At 44.7% G+C, this 17729-nt stretch overlaps 1 protein-coding gene across 5 annotated transcripts; it reads right to left on the bottom strand.

Annotated features, from left to right (window-relative positions):
- Positions 1–113: 113 nt before the first annotated feature.
- On the bottom strand, positions 114–8799 carry C3H6orf120 (chromosome 3 C6orf120 homolog). Of its 5 annotated transcripts, none has more exons than XM_074948794.1 (2): positions 8661–8799; positions 114–1937 (listed from the first exon to the last, which is right to left on the bottom strand). In XM_074948794.1, exon 2 carries the CDS (start codon positions 1878–1880, stop codon positions 1323–1325), a length of 558 nt encoding a protein of 185 aa, XP_074804895.1. In that variant the 5' UTR covers positions 1881–1937; positions 8661–8799; the 3' UTR covers positions 114–1322. The 5 variants fall into 5 exon arrangements, with proteins under 5 accessions (XP_074804895.1, XP_074804893.1, XP_074804894.1 ...); XM_074948792.1 differs by having other exon boundaries at positions 8592–8729; XM_074948793.1 differs by lacking the exon at positions 8661–8799 and adding an exon at positions 8067–8517.
- Between the last annotated feature and the right edge of the window lie 8930 nt (positions 8800–17729).

The following is a 17729-nucleotide window of genomic DNA, read 5'->3' as shown; positions in this document are numbered from 1 at the left end:
AGTCCTCTCAACGAGGCAGTTTATAGCAACACACTTGTATATGCCAATGTTGCATAGCAATAACTTCTACATGGACAGAAAGCTACACAAAAGTTTAGGTATTTGCATAGAACTCAGTTTTATTCCCCATGATTCAATCAAAGCATTCAATTACTATAATCAGCGTTGCTTTAATTTAAAAAAAGCCATGACTTTGAAGCTTGTAGGAGTAATACATAAAAATTTCAATGCATTGCCAGAAAATCCAGTCTCCTTTATTAAGTCCTTATAACTGGAAAATAACTTGCACCCCAAAAGTTAAATGCATCTAATTTTCATAAAGATGCACCAAAAACCATATAGAGAATAGATGATACTATGGAAGTGGCACTAAAATTGTGGTTACGCTTAAGAAAAGGGGTACATAATGGAGAGAAACCTTTTCCTGATTATGATCATGCAGGCTGAGTTGCTTTTAATGAGCAGTGCAATATTGCTTTATATATATATGTATTTACAGATACAAAAATAGCTGAATAACTGATTCATTATAATTCTTTCCCTGACTAAAAAGATCAGCCTCTACCTTTAGAGAAAATAAAGAAGATGGCAAACTTGATTCAAGTCATGATTTTAAAAAGCAATTAAGTGATTTGGGTGCTTCAGTTTAAATGCCCAATTTGATACCTTAGAGAGCAGATTGAAAAAAAAGCACTGAGCACCTACCCTTTGAAAAGTCAGGCTCCTTTAAATTGGATATAACTAGGCACCTAAAATCACTGTTCACCTTAACGCTTGACTTTGATATTTCCTGGTCTTTGGTACACTGCTTTCAAGTTCCAATGATTGTCAGCATTTTAAAGTGCTACGTGCTAAAGATCTGTTCACACTGCAAAGAGATTAGAAAATTAGTTCTTTATTTTAAATTGGATGGGGTTGTTAAAACTGCACCTTTCAGATTTTACAACTTTTCTTTGTATAAAATTGTCACATTACTAGAAAATACAGTGAATTATCAAGATCCATTTTCTTATGCACCTGTTCAAAGTGATACATTTTAATAAGATTCCCTTTATTGTACAATCACTTTAACCCTGATTTATAAAGAAAACTATACAAATACTGTGCTTTCTGCTCATTTTACTTCTGGAAGGTGGGAAAGGGGCTTCAATACAAAATTAACTATGGCTTTGCTTTTCCCCTCCTCAGCATAGAAAAGGTAACCTGAATACCTCTTCAGGTAACTTTACAAAAAAGAGTACCAATATTCACAGCAAGCCATTCATGTTCAAAGTCATAGGCTACAAGTGCACTCTAGTCCAGTGTATGTCCAGTTGATTATTTTAAAAAAGAATTTCAAGTATTAATTTTAAAATTCCAATGAGTATAGTCCAAAAAATAGACTCCTCATCCTGAGATTGATCTTCTGCTGAATGAGTGCGCTTCTGGCTTGTCTCCATCTCTTCTGGGTTGTAGGAAGCCTCCGCAAATGGATAATCTACAATTGTTCTATCATAATATACTTTCATTTCAAACTCACTCTCCAAGTGAGAGGGATGACCATAGATTCCTATTCCCACTGGGCGGCGGAAGTGGGCTGGTACATAAACAACATCTTGACCACAAGTTACAGACTGTAACTCATACTCATCAAAACTGGGGTGAAGGGTCATATCAGATACATACAAATCGGCATCGCCTTTTAAACTCTGCATCTGAAGTACTATCTTCCCTTCATGATTTAGTCTCAAGTAGCTATAGTTTCCAGCTCCAATCTGACCTTGGACTACATGAAGAAGAATCCATTCATCAGGTACATCCTCTTCCTCAAAGCTATGACCCATAAGCAATGCTTGAGCTGCTAAAAGGATCACCAACATTTTCTTCCAACGTGCTGCCATAACTCTTTTATGTCTGACATTAAAGGAACTCTTCCAACATCATGTGTTGTAAATACCCTGTTAATACAGAAGAAATAACTCAGGTTTCAATGGTCCACTCTTGGAAAAGATCTCTTAAATTCCTGTCTTTAAAGTATCCAATTCCATTTCAAAACATTAGTCCTTATAAAATTAAGTGAAGTATATTCTTTGATATCTCATATGGGACCAAAAATGTAAATGTGCTAATGTGAGGTTTAATATACTTTAATTGGTTAACTAGATAAAGCATAAACATAGTTTTAAGTAGCAATTGCTCAGCAAATGCATTAGCTTGCTGATGTGAACTGGGCAAATGTTACCTTATTTCAAATTAATAAACTTAACATGTAGGTGGGTGGAATTAGACCTTTTGTCAAAAATGATAAGGTAGTGATTTTACGGTTTGGAAAAAGTATTCAATTAAGGCCTTTGAGTTTGAAGAATCATAGAATATCAGGGTTGGTAGGGACCTCAGGAGGTCATCTAGTCCAATACCCTACTCAAAGCAGGACCAATCCCCAACTAAGTTATCCCAGCCAGGGCTTTGTCAAGCCTGACCTTAAAATCCTCTAAGGAAGGAGATTTCACCACCTCCCGAGGTAACCCATTCCAGTGCTTCACCACCCTCCAAGTGAAAATGTTTTTCTTAATATCCAACCTAAACCTCCCCCACTGCAACTTGAGACCATTACTCCTTGTTCTGTCATCTGCTACCACTGAGAACAGCCTAGATCCATCCTCTTTGGAACCCCCTTTCAGATAGCTGAAAGCAGCTATCAAATCCACCCCCATTCTTCTCTTCTGTAGACTAAATAAGCCCAGTTCCCTCAGCCTCAGATAAGTCATGTGCTCCAGCCCCCTAATCATTTTTGTTGCCTCCACTAGACTTTCTCCAATTTTTTCACATTCTTCTTGTAGTGTAGGGCCCAACACTGGACACAGTACTCCAGATGAAGCCTCATCAATGCCAAATAGAGGGGAACGATCACATCTCTCGATCTGCTGGCTACAACTAATCAGGAGAAATATCTTGGAGTCATCGTGGATAGTTCTCTGAAGACATCCACGCAGTGTGCAGCAGCAGTCAAAAAAGCAAACGGGATGTTAAGAACCATTAAAAAAGGGATAGAGAATAAGATGGAGAATATCTTATTGCCTTTATATAAATCCATGGTACACCCACATATTGAATACTGCGTACAGATGTGGTCCCCTCAACTCAAAAAAGATATACTGGCACGAGAAAAGGTCCAGAAAAGGGCAACTAAAAGGATTAGGGGGTTGGAACGGGTCCCATATGAGGACAGATTACAGAGGCTAGGACTTTTCAGCTTGGAAAAGAGGAGTCTAAAGGGGGGGATATGATCGAGGTACATAAAATCATGAGTGGTGTGGAGAAAGTGAATAAGGAAAAGTTATTTACTTGTTCCCATAATATAAGAACGAGGGGCCACCAAATGAAATTAATGAGTAGCAGGTTTAAAACAAATAAAAGGAAGTTCTTCTTCACTCAGTGCACAGTCAACCTGTGGAACTCCTTGCCTCAGGAGCTTGTGAAGGCTAGGACTATAACAGGGTTTAAAAGAGAACTGGATAAATTCATGAAGGTAAAGTCCATTAATGGCTATTAGCCAGGATGGGTAAGGAATGGTGTCCCTAGCCTCTGTTTGTCAGAGGGTGGAGAGGGATGGCAGGAGAGAGATCATTAGATCATTACCTGTTAGGTTCACTCCCTTTAGGGCACCTGGCATTGGCCACTGTCAGTAGACTGGATACTGGGCTGGATGGACCTTTGATCTGACCCAGTATGGCCATTCTTATGTTCTTATCCTCCAGATCATTAATGAAAATATTGAACAAAACCGGCCCCAGGATGGACCCTTGGGGCACTCTGCTTGATACCGGCTGCCAACTAGACATGGAGCCATTGATCACTACCCGTTGAGCCCGATGATCTAGCCAGCTTTCTATCCACCTTATAGTCCATTCATCCAGCCCATACTTCTTTAACTTGCTGGCAAGAAAACTGTGGGAGACCGTATCAAAAGCTTTGCTAAAGTCAAGGAATAACACGTCCACTGCTTTCCCCTCATCCAAAGAGCCAGTTATCTCATCATAGAAGGCAATTAGGTTAGTCAGGCATGACTTGCCCTTGGTAAATCCATACTGACTGTTCCTGATCACTTTCCTCTCCTCAAAGTGCTTCAGAATTGATTCCTTGAGGACCTGCTCCATGATTCTTCCAGGGACTGAGGTGAGGCTGACTGGCCTGTAGTTCCCCAGATCCTCCTTCTTCCCCTTTTTAAAGATGGGCACTACATTAGCCTTTTTGCAGTCACCCGGGACCTCCCCCGATCACCATGAGTTTTCAAAGATAATGGCCAATGGCTCTGCAATCACATCCACCAACTCCTTTAGCACCCTTGGATGTAGTGCATCTGGCCCCATTGACTTGTGACTCATCCAGCTTTTCTAAATAGTCCTGAACCACTTCTTTCTCCACAGAGGGCTGATCACCTCCTCCCCATGCTGTGCTGCCCAGTGCAGTAGTCTGGGAGCTAACCTTGTTCGTGAAGACAGAGACAAAAAAAAGCATTGAGTACATTAGCTTTTTCCACATCCTCTGTCACTAGGTTGCCTCCCTCATTCAGTAAGGGGCCCACACTTTCCCTGACCTCCTTCTTGTTGCTAACATACCTGTAGAAACCCTTCTTGTTACTCTTAACATCCCTTGCTAGTTGCAACTCCAATTGTGATTTGGCCTTCCTGATTTTACTCCTGCATGCCTGAGCAATATTTTTATACTCCTCCCTGGTAATTTGTCCAAGCTTCCACTTCTTGTAAGCTTCTTTTTTGTGTTTAAGATCAGCAAGGATTTCACAGTTAAGCCAAACTGGTCACCTGCCATATTTACTATTCTTTCTACACATCGGGATGGTTTGTTCCTGCAACCTCACTAAGGTTTGTTCCTGCAACCTCACTAAGCTGGCTGAATTTTAACCTTTAAAATTCAGCCAGCTCTCCTAGACTCCTTTCCCCCTCATGTTATTCTTCCAGGGGATCCTGCCCATTAGTTTCCTGAGGGAGTCAAAGTCTGCTTTTCTGAAGTCCAGGGTCCGTATTCTGCTGCTCTCCTTTCTTCCTTTTGTCAGGATCCTGAACTCGACCATCTCATGATCACTGCCTCCCAGGTTCCCATCCACTTTTGCTTCCCCTACTAATTCTTCCCTGTTTGTGAGGAGCAGGTCAAGAAGAGCTCTGCCCCAAGTTGCTTCCTCCAGCATCTGCACCAGGAAATTGTCCCCTACACTTTCCAAAAACTTCCTGGATTGTCTGTGCACTTCTGTATTGCTCTCCCAGCAGATATCGGGGTGATTGAAGTCCCCCAGGAGAACCAGGGCCTGTGATCTAGTAACTTCGGTTAGTTGCCTGAAGAAAGCCTCGTCCACCTTATCGCCCTGGTCTGGTGGTCTATAGCAGACTCCCACCACCACATCACCCTTGTTGGTCACACTTCTAAACTTAATCCTGAGACTCCCAGGTTTTTCTGCAGTTTCATACTGGAGCCCTGAGCAGTCATACTGCTCTTATATACAATGCAACTCCCCCACTTCATGAGCAGTTTATATACATCCATGTCAGTACTCCTGTCATGTGAGTTATCCCACCAAGTCTCTGTTATTCCAATCACATCATAATTCCTTGACTGCCAGGACTTCCAGTTGTTCCTGCTCGTTTCCCAGGCTTCTTGCATTTGTGTACAGGCACTTAAGATAACTCGCTGATCGTTCTGCTTTCTCAGTATGAGGCAGGAGTCCTCCCCTCTTGCACTCTCCTGCTTGTGCTTCCTCCCGGTATCCCACTTCCCCACTTACCTTAGGGCTTTGGTCTCCTTCCCCCGGTGAACCTAGTTTAAAGCCCTCCTCACTAGGTTAGCCAGCCTGCTTAACATAGTTTGTATTAGAATAATTTTTGGCATGTGTCATTTAGTTTTTCATCTAGCTTTAGTAGGATACTGAGGTACAGATCTGGATTTGTGTACAGAAGTATATTCAGGGACCCCTGTATATTGAGAAATATGACTGATTATATATTTAAGTAAACAAGTTAGTGGCTCTATCAAAACATATAAACACAGTTTCAGAAAACATGAAGTTATCCAAAGAAGTGTAAAAACTGTTAATATAACAGCTCATTTGTGTACGTAAGTGAAATTCAAAAGTATGTTTCTCGAAACAAATCCTGTCATATTGAATGTGAAAAGGCCATGTACAAAATGTGTGCAAAGAGGCAACATTTCAGTTCCAAGTACCATGCCTGGTTTCAGAATATAAAGTTGACCATATCAAATCTTTTCGCATTTAAAGTTAAATTAAGTATTCTAAATCTACTAAGAATGTCATGTTTCAGCCCAAAATAAGTTTGTCACCACTCTTGATTTAGAATTTTTATCGCCTCCATAAAAAGAAAACTGTACAACAGTTATAATTGAATATTAATGTAAGCAGTTATTTGCATTATAGTAGCACCCAAAATGGAGTAGGTGCTTTCCACTCATAAATGACAGAGTCCCTGCCTTCAAGAGATTTCAATCAAAGTTCTTATACAAATTTCACCTAGCTTTCTATAATTAAACATAATTAAACAGTCAGGCTGGAAGGGCTTATCGAGTGGGATCCCCCAGGGATCAGTTCTGGGTCTGATTCTATTCAATATCTTAATCAGTGATTTAGATAATGGCAGAGAGATTACACTTATAAAGTTTGTGAATGACACCAATCTGGGAGGGATTGTAAGTGCTTTGGAGGATAGGATTGAAATTCAAAATGATCCGGACAAAGTGGAGAAATGGTCTGAAGTAAATAGGATGAAATTCAATAAGGACAAATGCAAAGTACTCCACTTAGGAAGGAACAGTCAGTTGCATGCATACAAAATGGGAAATGACTGCCTAGGAAGGAGTACCGCGGAAAGGGATCTGGAGGTCATAGTGGATCACAAGCTAAATATGAGTCAACAGTGTAACACTGTTGCAAAAATAAACATATTCTGGGATGCATTAGCAGAAATGATGTAAGCAAGAAACAAGAAGTAATTCTGCTCTATGTCACGCTGATTAGGCCTCAACTGGAGTATTGTGTCCAGTTCTGGGGGCCACATTTTAGGAAAAATGTGGACAAATTGGAGAAAGTCCAGAGAAGAGCAACAAAAATGTTTAAAGGTCTAGAAAACAGGACCTATGAGGGAAGATTGAAAAAAAATTGTTTATTCTGGAGAAGAAAACACAGAGGGGACATGATAACAGTTTAAGTACATAAAAGGTTGTTACAAGGAGAAAGGAGAAAAAATGTTCTTCTTAGGCTCAGAAGCTAGGACAAAAGGCAATGGACTTAAAATGCAGCAAGGGCAGTTCAGATTGGACATTAGGAAAAACTTCCTGTCAGAGTGGTTAAGCACCGGAATAAATTGCCTAGGGAGATTGTGGAACCTCCATCACTGTCTAACCTGCTCTTAAAAATCTCCAAACACCTATCAGGGATGGTCTAGAAATAATACATAGTCCTGCCATGAGTGCAGAGGACTGGCACAGATGACTTCTTGAGGTCCCTTCCGGTCCCGTGATTCTATGATTTATACAGCCTTATAACTTGCGGAATGTTCTTCCCTAAAGACTTTTACAATCTAAGGCCACAATTTTGCAAAGGTACATGAGGGAAAAGAGCAAAAGGTGGCACTTGAGTGATGAGGCAGACAGTGGATTTGTGAAAAGTGATAAAGGACGGAATGTTTTAGGCAGACACTTCATGCATTGAGTACCGTATCCATTTTAATTTGAGGAAGTAGTGGGACGTCCATGAGAAGATGAAACAGGAACAGATGGAGAAGTGAGAGTATTAAGAGACCCTGGGAACAAGTGAGGCTGCGCTGAGGGGATCGCTGATGGGAGGATGAAAGAAAAGATTGCAGAGGGGAGGAAGCCAAAGACGCCTCCCCCAGGGAACATACATTGGGCTAGGAGGAATGGGACCTACCCTGACTAACCCCGAAGAAGTAGGCAGCAGCCTAGGAAAGGCCAGAGGAAACCAGGGTCACAGGGCGATATAAAAGCTTGACCTGGCGAGTGATCCCAGAAGCAATGAAACAGTGACGATGCCAAGGACATACCAGCTCTGCTCCGAAAACAAACGCTTTCAGAGCGGGAGAACCTGCTCTCCGCTTAGCCCACAGGCGCTCCCGGGGATGACGGGAGAGAAGAACAAAACACAGGCCTGCCCCTGGGTTGCTCCTCGCTTGCATGACCTCGTCCTGCAGCTCTCGGCACGCGCTGACCAGGGCCACGTTTCTCCCCAGACCCGGGCACCCCGGCAGGGCACTTGTCTCCCACACCTCACACGCGCGGAGCGCGCTCGCTGCCGTGCCCGTCGCCCCCGAGCCTTCCCGGGAACCCGCCCGATGCCGCCAGGCTTCAGCGACGCCCCGGCGCAGCCTCTAAGCCAGGGCTGGGATCGCGGCTGAGCCTACGGGCCCCGCCCGTTCCCGGAGCAGCGGCGATGGCGGGTGGGTCAGTCTCCCGCCTGGACACCAGGCCCCGGGGGCCGCCTCGGACAGGCGCCAGGCCCAGCCCCGCTCGCTGCCTTGGCCCGGCTGGGGACAGCGGCGCTCACAGCCGCGGCCCCTCCCCCGGCTTACAGGGTACCGGCCTCCCGAGGAAACAGCTTGAGCCCCGCGGTGGGAGGGACGGCGGCTCCCCCCGCTCACCCCCAGGCCGAGCAGCTCCACCCGCTCCGCGGCTGAGACTGAGCCAGGCCGCGGGCCTCCAGCTCTCGCGAGTCTGTGTCCAAGGGAGGGCCGTCGCGGGGGGAGGCGGCGTTCTGTTTACCCGCCTCCAGGCGTCCCCATGACAACCAGGTGCCGTGAGATCGCGGCCGCTGTTCCGGGCAGCTGGCGCCCTCCCCGCTCTAGACGGGTGCTCAGCTGGTTGTGGCCCGGAAGGACAGGTGGCCCCCCGGGAAGAAGGGGCAGCCCCGCCGCGCCGCATCGCCCCCGTCCGACCGGCGCCGGGATGGTGCTCCCCGTTCAGCCCCTGTGGCCGACCTGGCCTGGCACAGCAAGACCTTCCGCACCTGGAGTTCCCCGCAGCCTTGTGCTGCGTCCGGGCCCCTCCCGCTCTGAGCCGGCCCCCGGGGGTCCCCTCGCCCCTCTCAGAGCCAAACCCCGGGTCAGTCCTATCCCCAGGGGCACGAGGGCATGTCACTGATGTCAGTGGAATTAAATTATTTGTTTTCAACATATATAAAAATATTAGGTGTAATTTTATCATCCTTAGCATTAGCTAGTCCTTGAGGATGAACTGTCTACATCAGGTTTCAGAGTAACAGCGTGTTAGTCTGTATTCGCAAAAAGAAAAGGAGTACTTGTGGCACCTTAGAGACCAACCACTTTATTTGAGCATAAGCTTTCGTGAGCTACAGCATACATCCGATGAAGTGAGCTGTAGCTCACGAAAGCTTATGCTCAAATAAAGTGGTTGGTCTCTAAGGTGCCACAAGTACTCCTTTTCTTTTTGCTGTCTACATCAGTATGCAGGCACAAAACCATGCACTCCTGGCAGATCACAACTCACATACTGTTCCTGTTTGATAGTATAACATTAATTGTGTAAAAATGGTCACATTTTTAGGTTTGATACAAGTGGTTTAGTTAAAAATATTTGTCCTTTATTTCAATTTTAATGTAGATAATCAAATTGAGAAAATTGAATTAGATATGTAAGAACATAATGTCTAGAATACTTAGCGACTTCTTATTAGATACTAAGTGGTCTGCTAAAAGAATTACCAGTTTTATTAAAGAATTTGCATTTCTCAATTCATTTGACACAAAGAGAGAGTCATCTTGTTTAGATTATTTTCATAGTTTTTCGGTAAGGCATCAGACATTTAAAATGGACTAAAGTCAGTTAAGTGAATAAATGTTACATAAATAAAGACTTTAAATATATTTTTTGCTCTGTATCCAAATAAAGGTGAAAAAATCTGTTAGTCATCTTCCTAGACACTAAAGATCACAGAGTTGATGTAGCAAAGCATAAATATGTTTAAAATATATGCTGTAACTAAGTAAGGATATGAAGCCTCTCACCTGTAGGTCACCTGTTTACAACCAATTCTTTTTTCCATCTGATGACTTTTTGGTCACCTATGAGATGTGAGTCAATCTCAGTTCAGTTCAGAGTGACTGCTGCCCACATCATAAAAAGAGAGATCATTACACAATTGGCACAATTTAGCGCCCTTGATAGCAGTCCCAGCAGAAATGGACCCGGAGACTAAACTGTGCTTGTAATCCCTACAGTCAGTCCTTCCAGTTCAGGATGGAGCGATATCGATGGAGCAGCATAGGGAAGCTTGCCCTGCCAATGTCAGCACTGCACCTTCATTGTGGGTGAATAGAAGACTTTGGTTGCCAGGGTTGTCAAACAAACATCTTTCATGAGCACTAAATGAATTATGTGCTTGTTTTAATGTAAACACCTTTTCACATCTGCAATAATTAATTATATTGGGTCAGATCCTCAGCTGGTGTAGATCCTTTAAGACAATGGAGTAACTCCAGTTTACACCAGCTGAGGATCTGGCCCATTATCTCAATGGTATAATTAAAATAACTATTTCAGAGAATAATCTAATAAAATGTTAACTATGATCTTGCTATTGCTCCATTATATTACCTTATTATTGATACCTGTATTCCTTCTAAAGTTTCCCTATCTCCCTCATCATCATGAATAGGTCGGAATATGAACAAGAGGCTGCTAGGGAGCTCTCTAACACCACATTCTACAAGCCATTACCCTCTGATCCCACTGAGGGTTATGAAAAGAAACTACACTATCTGCTCAAGAAACTCCCTGAAAAAGCACAAGAACAAATCTGCACAGACACACTCCTAGAACCCCGATCAGGGGTATTCTATCTGCTACCCAAGATCCATAAACCTGGAAATCCTGGACGCTCCATCATCTCAGGCATTGGCACCCTGACAGCAGGATTATCTGACTATGTAGACTCCCTCCTCAGGCCCTATGCTACCAGCACTCCTAGCTATCTTTGAGACACCACTGACTTCCTGAGGACACTACAATCCATCGGTGATCTTCCTGAAAACACCATCCTGGCCACTATGGATGTAGAAGCCCTCTACACCAACATTCCACACAAAGATGGACTACAAACTGTCAAGAACAGTATCCCCGATAATGTCACTGCAAACCTGGTGGCTGAACTTTGTGATCTATTTCACATTTGGGAACAATGTATATCTTCAAGTCAGCGGCACTGCTATGGGTACTTGCATGGCCCCACAGTATGCCAACATTTTTATGGCTGACTTAGAACAACGCTTCCTTAGCTCTCGTCCCCTAACGCCCCTACTCTACTTGCATTATATTGATGACGTCTTCATCAACTGGACCCATGGAAAAGAAGCCTTTGAGGAATTCCACCATGATTTCAACAATTTCCATCCCACCATCAGCCTCAGCCTGGACCAGTCCACAGAAGAGATCCACTTCCTGGACTCTACAGTGCTAATAAGCGATGGTCACATAAACACCACCCTTTACCGTAAACCTACTGACCGCTATGCTTACCTACATGCCTCCAGCTTTCATCCAGACCACACTATATGATCCATTGTCTACAGCCAAGCTCTAACATACAACCGCATTTGCTCCAACTCCTCAGACAGAGACAAACACCTACAAGATCTCTATCAAGTGTTCTTACTACTACAATACCCACCTGGTGAAGTGAAGAAACGGATTGACAGAGCCAGACAACTACCCAGAAGTCACCTACTACAGGACAGGCCCAACAAAGAAAATAACAGTAGCCGTCACCTTCAGCCCCCAACTAAAATCTCTCCAGTGCATCATCAAGGATCTACAACCTATCCTGAAGGACGATCCCTCACTCTCACAGATCTTGGGAGACAGGCCAGTCCTCGCTTACAGAGAGCCCCCCAACCTGAAGCAAATACTCACCGGCAACCACACAACAAAAGCACTAACCCAGGAACCAAACCCTGCAACAAGCCCCGGTGCCAACTCTGTCTGCATATCTATTCAAGGGACACCATCATAGGACCTAATCACATCAGCCACACTATCAGAGGCTCGTTCACCTGCACATCTACCAATGTGATATATGCCATCATGTGCCAGCAATGCCCCTCTGCCATGTACATTGGCCAAACTGGACAGTCTCTACGTAAAAGAATAAATGGACACAAATCAGACGTCAAGAATTATAACATTCAAAAACCAGTCAGAGAACACTTCAATCTCCCTGGTCACTCAATTACAGACCTAAAAGTTGCAACACTACAACAAAAAAACTTCAGAAACAGACTCCAAGGAGAAACTGCTGAATTCGAATTAATTTGCAAACTGGACACCATCAAATTAGGCTTGAATAAAGACTGGAAGTGGATGTGTCATTACACAAAGTAAAACTATTTCCCCATGCTTATTTTTCCCCCCGCTACTGTTACTCACAGTAACAGATCTCTTTTCATGATGGAGACCTGAGTCCAGCTGAATTTCCACTACTTTCCAACTCCATCCAAACCTTCTCTTTCTAGGAGCCACCCTCGCTGCTGCTGCAGTGTGTTTTTTTAAAATGTATAGAATGGGGTAGTGAGGGAGGAGTTCAAAGAAGAGTGGCCTCATCCAAGGTTGACAATAATGTTTCCCCACTATGGGACAGTTCCTAAAAATTACTTTGGGTTTGCAGTACCCACTGAAATCAATGGAAGTTGTAGATGCTCAGCACCTCGGGAATAGGTCCTAATGGTCTGATCTAAAGTCCACTAAAATCAATGGAAAGACTCCCATTGACTTCACTGGGCTGTGGATCAATTTCTCAGTGATTAAGTTAAATGATATCATAGCGAAGGCTACAATTTAGTCACGGATATTTTTAGTAAAAGTCATGGACAGGTCAGGGGCAATAACCAAAAAGTCACGGGGTGGTGACCTGTCCATGATTTTTACTAAAAATACCCCTAACTAAATCTTTGGTGCTGGGGGGCGGGAGGGGGCACTTCTAGGGATGCTGGTGATCCTAGGGGGAGCGCTCCAAATCTGGACCCACTGCTGTTGAGGTGGGATGGGGGGTGACCTGGGGCCCTCCTGCAGCTGCTGCTGGGGAGGGGGCAGCCCAGTGTCCCACCCCCATCTCTGCTGCTCCAGGCGAGGGGTGGTGGACCGGGCCCCGCCACTGCTGAGGGTGTGTGCGGCCCAGGGTCCTCCGGCTGCTACTGCTGCTCTGGGCGGGAGGTGGCCCAGGGCCCTGCTGCCGCTGCTGGGGGAGGGGGCTCAGCCCAGGGCAGCGCTGCTGCTCCCAGACCCCAGCTCCGGGGCAGTGCCTGGGACCAGCTGCCTGGGGTCACCCAAGCAGCAGCCAGTCCAGCTGGCCCTGGAGCCACCCCACCTGCTCCAGTGGCCTTGGGGTCAGCCACACCAGCCAAGGTGTCAAGGTTCCACATGTGAAGACCTGCATGAAAGACCCCCTAAGCTTATTCTTACCAGCTTAGGTTAAAAGCTGCCACCACCAAAGTGTTACACAAAGAACAGGGGAAGTGCCCACTTGGAAATGTCTCCCCCACAAAATATCCCCCCAAGCCCTACACCCCCTTTCCTGGGGAAGGCTTGATAAAAGTCCTCACCAATTTGCATAGGTGAACACAGACACAAACCCTTGGATCTTAAGAACAATGAGAAAGCAATCAGGTACTTAAAAGAAGAATTTTAATTCAAGAAAAAGTAAAAGAATCACCTCTGTAAAATCAGGATGGTAAATACCTTACAGGGTAATCAGATTTAAAACATAGAGAATCCCTGTAGGCAAAACCTTAAGTTACAAAAAGACACAAAAACAGGAATATACATTCCATTCAGCACAACTTATTTTATCAGCCATTTAAACAGAATCTAACGCATAACTAACTAGATTGCTTACTACCTCTTTACAGGAGTTCTGACCTGCATTCTTGTTCTGGTCCTGGCAAAAGCATCACACAGACAGAGAGAGCCTTTGTTTCCCCTCCAGCTTTGAAAGTATTTTGTTTCCTCATTGGTCATTTTGGTCAGGTGCCAGCAAGGTTATTTTAGCTTCTTAACCCTTTACAGGTGAAAGGGTTTTTCCTCTGGCCAGGAGGGATTTAAAGGTGTTTACCCTTCCCTTTATATTTATGACAGGTACTATGATTCTCTTGCCTATAGGGCACATTTTAATTTGGATATGGGCACTTATCTTCACTTGTTGGTGAATAAGCTGTCATAACATTCACGGCTGCAGCAGTTATGTATGATACCTTTGTTGTCATCACAATGCTGAAATAAAAGTTTTATCTGGTACTCTTACATGTGAGGTAAATGTAGAACTGAAATAGTAGCAATGGATATTGTATTGTTACACATTTTTGACCGAAGTGGATGGGGTTCCCAATCTGTCCGGGCACTTTGCAGCTGCTGCTCCAACACAGATCTCATATTGGTCTGCAAGTTATCTTTGAGCCCTTTCTGGGAAACCTTCGGCTCTTGTTTTAGATCTTATTGTAGGGCTTGTATTACATTCTTTTTGTGAAGCCTGTTTTAGGTCTTGCTTTAATTCAATTTGGCCTGTGGTTAGTTGTTTGGCTGCGTGTGTGTTCTTCCTGTGTGCTGCCCCAGCTCTGTGCAGACAGCCGGTGCAGCAGACCTCAAGTGAACCATCCAATGATCACAAGATCTGTTAAGGTACAAAGGTGCTAGGCCAGGTTTATTGTTGACAAAGCACGGTAATAGCACTTGGCAGACTCTATGAGGATACTAAGACATGTATGCCTATGACAATGGACGCAGCTCAGTGAATGGCGGGACTTTTCATTCCCCCCCCTCTGCTGGCCAAAGATACTTCCTTTAAGATATTTTTATACCCTGATACAAACAAGTTACGTACTGCCTTTGACAAAATTAGTTACTGACCCCTGACATGGCTAGTTGTCACCCATCACCTTGTACATGTTGGCTCGATTAAAACATCTTTATTATGTAGTTATCCTAACTGTATCTTTTAGAAGGGGTCAGTGTGCTCCTGTTATCCTTGGAAAAAATTTTTGTACCATTCTTAATATTGGGATGTTCTGGCACCATTTAATATCAGGATGTGTTTGTGTGAGTACTCTGTGCTTAGCAATTCTTAGGAATGTGTATTTTTTCCAATATTAGCCCTGTTCTTGCCAGATTCTGTGAGCAGGTCCTGCCTCATACTAGGCCTCTGATACAAGGGCTTACATCCTAGGCTCTCTTCCTACTACATGGCCATCTTTGATTTCTGCAAGCACTGCCATCATTTCTTCTATCTTGGTTCAGGTACAGCACCTCACAACCTCTCTCCTTGGAAAGCAGATCCCACCTTTGACATCAGTGTTACCCCTTTTTAACTCAAGTGATTAGTCAAAGGTCAGGGCCCTGAGGTTGTCCCAGTTGGGAGTAGAAATTGATGATGGAGTCTGGTATTTTCTTTGATGCAATCTTGTTTATTGACAAGAAATGTACAAAGTCCTGCTTCTCTGAATGTAGGAGAAACCAAAAAACGGGGGACAGCTTCTTTGCTTACTTCCCCTAGCCCTGTATCTAGCACTGCACCCAGAACCTTCCTGTAGGCTTCTCCAGGGTCACACCATGCTCTCAGGCTGCCACTTGGCTTTCTTTCTGCCTTTGAGTCTCTCTCATTCTCAGTCTGTTCTGCCTTCCCTCTTAATCAAACACACATAATACCAAGCAAAACCCCTCTGTCCAAAATTCCCAAGCAGGTTTCACAGCCCCTTTTGTCCTGGACTGAATAGAGACATCAGATTTATGGCTTATTACAATAATCTGTAACCCACTAACAACAACCACCTCGTCCAGCTGCTTCCATCCCCTCTTCCTTTTCTCCCTGTGACTGGAGGGGTGTGAATGGGTCACTTCGCCTTGAATGGTCCCTTGAAATACATGTTAACTACTTGTGCTAAACAATGTGTGCCATCTTGTATTTAGCAGTGACACTTGAAGTTAGGCTTGGTCTGCACTACAGAGTTAGGTAAACATAAGGCAGCTTATGTCAAAAGAAAAGGAGTACTTGTGGCACCTTAGAGACTACCAAATTTATTTGAGCAGAAGCTTTCGTGAGTTACAGCTGATGAAGTGAGCTGTAGCTCATGAAAACTTATGCTCAAATAAATTTGTTAGTCTCTAAGGTACCACAAGTACTCCTTTTCTTTTTGCCGATATAGACTAACACGGCTGCTACTCTGAAACCTGACTATGTCAGTGTCTATCTACAGCGTGATCCTGCCAATGTAAGTGCCATACTACACCAACATAATAACTCCACCTCCATGAGAGGCATAGGGTTTTTGTCAGTGTAGTCAGGGCAACAGCAGTGTGTGTAGACACTGCCAGCTGCTGGCTGTCCTGTCAATTTCACAACTTCAGTGGAGACATGGATCCCCAGCCAGGCTGCTGCTGAGTCTCTACTCCAAGCTGGGCTGCTGTCTGGACTCCCCACTGGGAGCCCTGCTCCCCCCTGGGTCCTGGCTCCCTACTGGGAGCACAGCAGCTGACTGGAGTCTGTCAGGAGGCGAGAAGTCCTGCACAACTTCCCCACCACTCCTCGCTGGGAGTGGGGAGGTGAGAAACCAGCAGTCCCCCACACTGCCCCTCTTCAGTCAATGGAAGCACTTCTGGTGAGGATGTGCACCACCAATGGAGGAGGGGTAGTGTGGAGTGTAAGTCAAACCAACATAGCTCGATTTAAGATTGTAGTGTAGACATGCCTTTCGTTTCCCAGACCTGAAGAAGAGCTCTGTGCAAGCTCGAAAGTTTCTCTCTCTCACCAACAGAAGTTGGTCCAATACATATTATCTCATCCACCTTGCCTCTCTTACTGAGACAGTCATTAAGGATCATCAATAATGCAATAAGCCTTCCCCTAGAACAAATGGATTGCTGCAACCTAGGTAAAACCAGTTTTTTGAGTGTGAACTCCAGATAAGTCATAACCAAGCAACAGACCACCTGACAGCAGACCTTGATCACCTGATCGGGGTCTTTTGAGGTTGACCAGGAGAATCAGAGGACAGAAGGGTAGGGAAATATAAGTTATAAAAGGACCAGGTCTGGTCTGAGCATGAGCAGTGCTCTCACTGTCAAAACAGAAAGAGAAGACTGAACTTGAGTCTCAGGAGAGGGGACCTGGAGACCCTTGAATACACTGACTAAATCCCAGTGAATGCTCAGGGATGGTGAGAAAACTATGGCTCTGAACCAAATACAGGTGTTTCTCATTTTGCATGGATCTGTATATCTCTTGTGGAGGCTAAATAAATTAATGGCTAGTTTAGCAATCCTTCTGCAAAGCTTGTGTCTTCTTTGCTTCAAGTACCACATGTCCCTGAACGATAAACTGTGAATCAGAGCAACACCCAAAGGGTGGAGCTCTGGGAAAGGCACAATTAATCTACTGGGGAGTCTTGTGGGGTTCAGGACTGGTCTTGGGGCTAAGGCCAAAGGAAGAGACAGTGAGGGGAACATACCCAGACCGAGGGGAACTAAGAGCACATGGCTCCACTGAGTTCAAACATAGGAGCCTGCTGAGTGCCCAGCAAAGGGCAGCTAGAGCAGCTGTGTGGTGCGCTATTGGCGATAGGCTGTGGAGTGCATTGCGTGTTGCTGTACAGCTGTGTGGGTATGTGGCTGTTGTCTGGAGGTCGGTGGGGTGTGTGGGTGCTGTAGCCATA

The sequence above is a fragment of the Natator depressus genome, chromosome 3, assembly GCF_965152275.1.
Source record: "Natator depressus isolate rNatDep1 chromosome 3, rNatDep2.hap1, whole genome shotgun sequence".
In the NCBI taxonomy this organism is placed as follows: Eukaryota; Metazoa; Chordata; order Testudines; family Cheloniidae; genus Natator; species Natator depressus.
Note: the sequence above shows the minus strand (reverse complement) of the source record. Positions and strands in the feature narration are given on the sequence as shown.

Bases quoted from the DNA above. Each gene is read 5' to 3' on its own strand.
- C3H6orf120 (XM_074948794.1), bottom strand. From the start codon at position 1,880: ATGGCAGCACGTTGGAAGAAAATGTTGGTGATCCTTTTAGCAGCTCAA.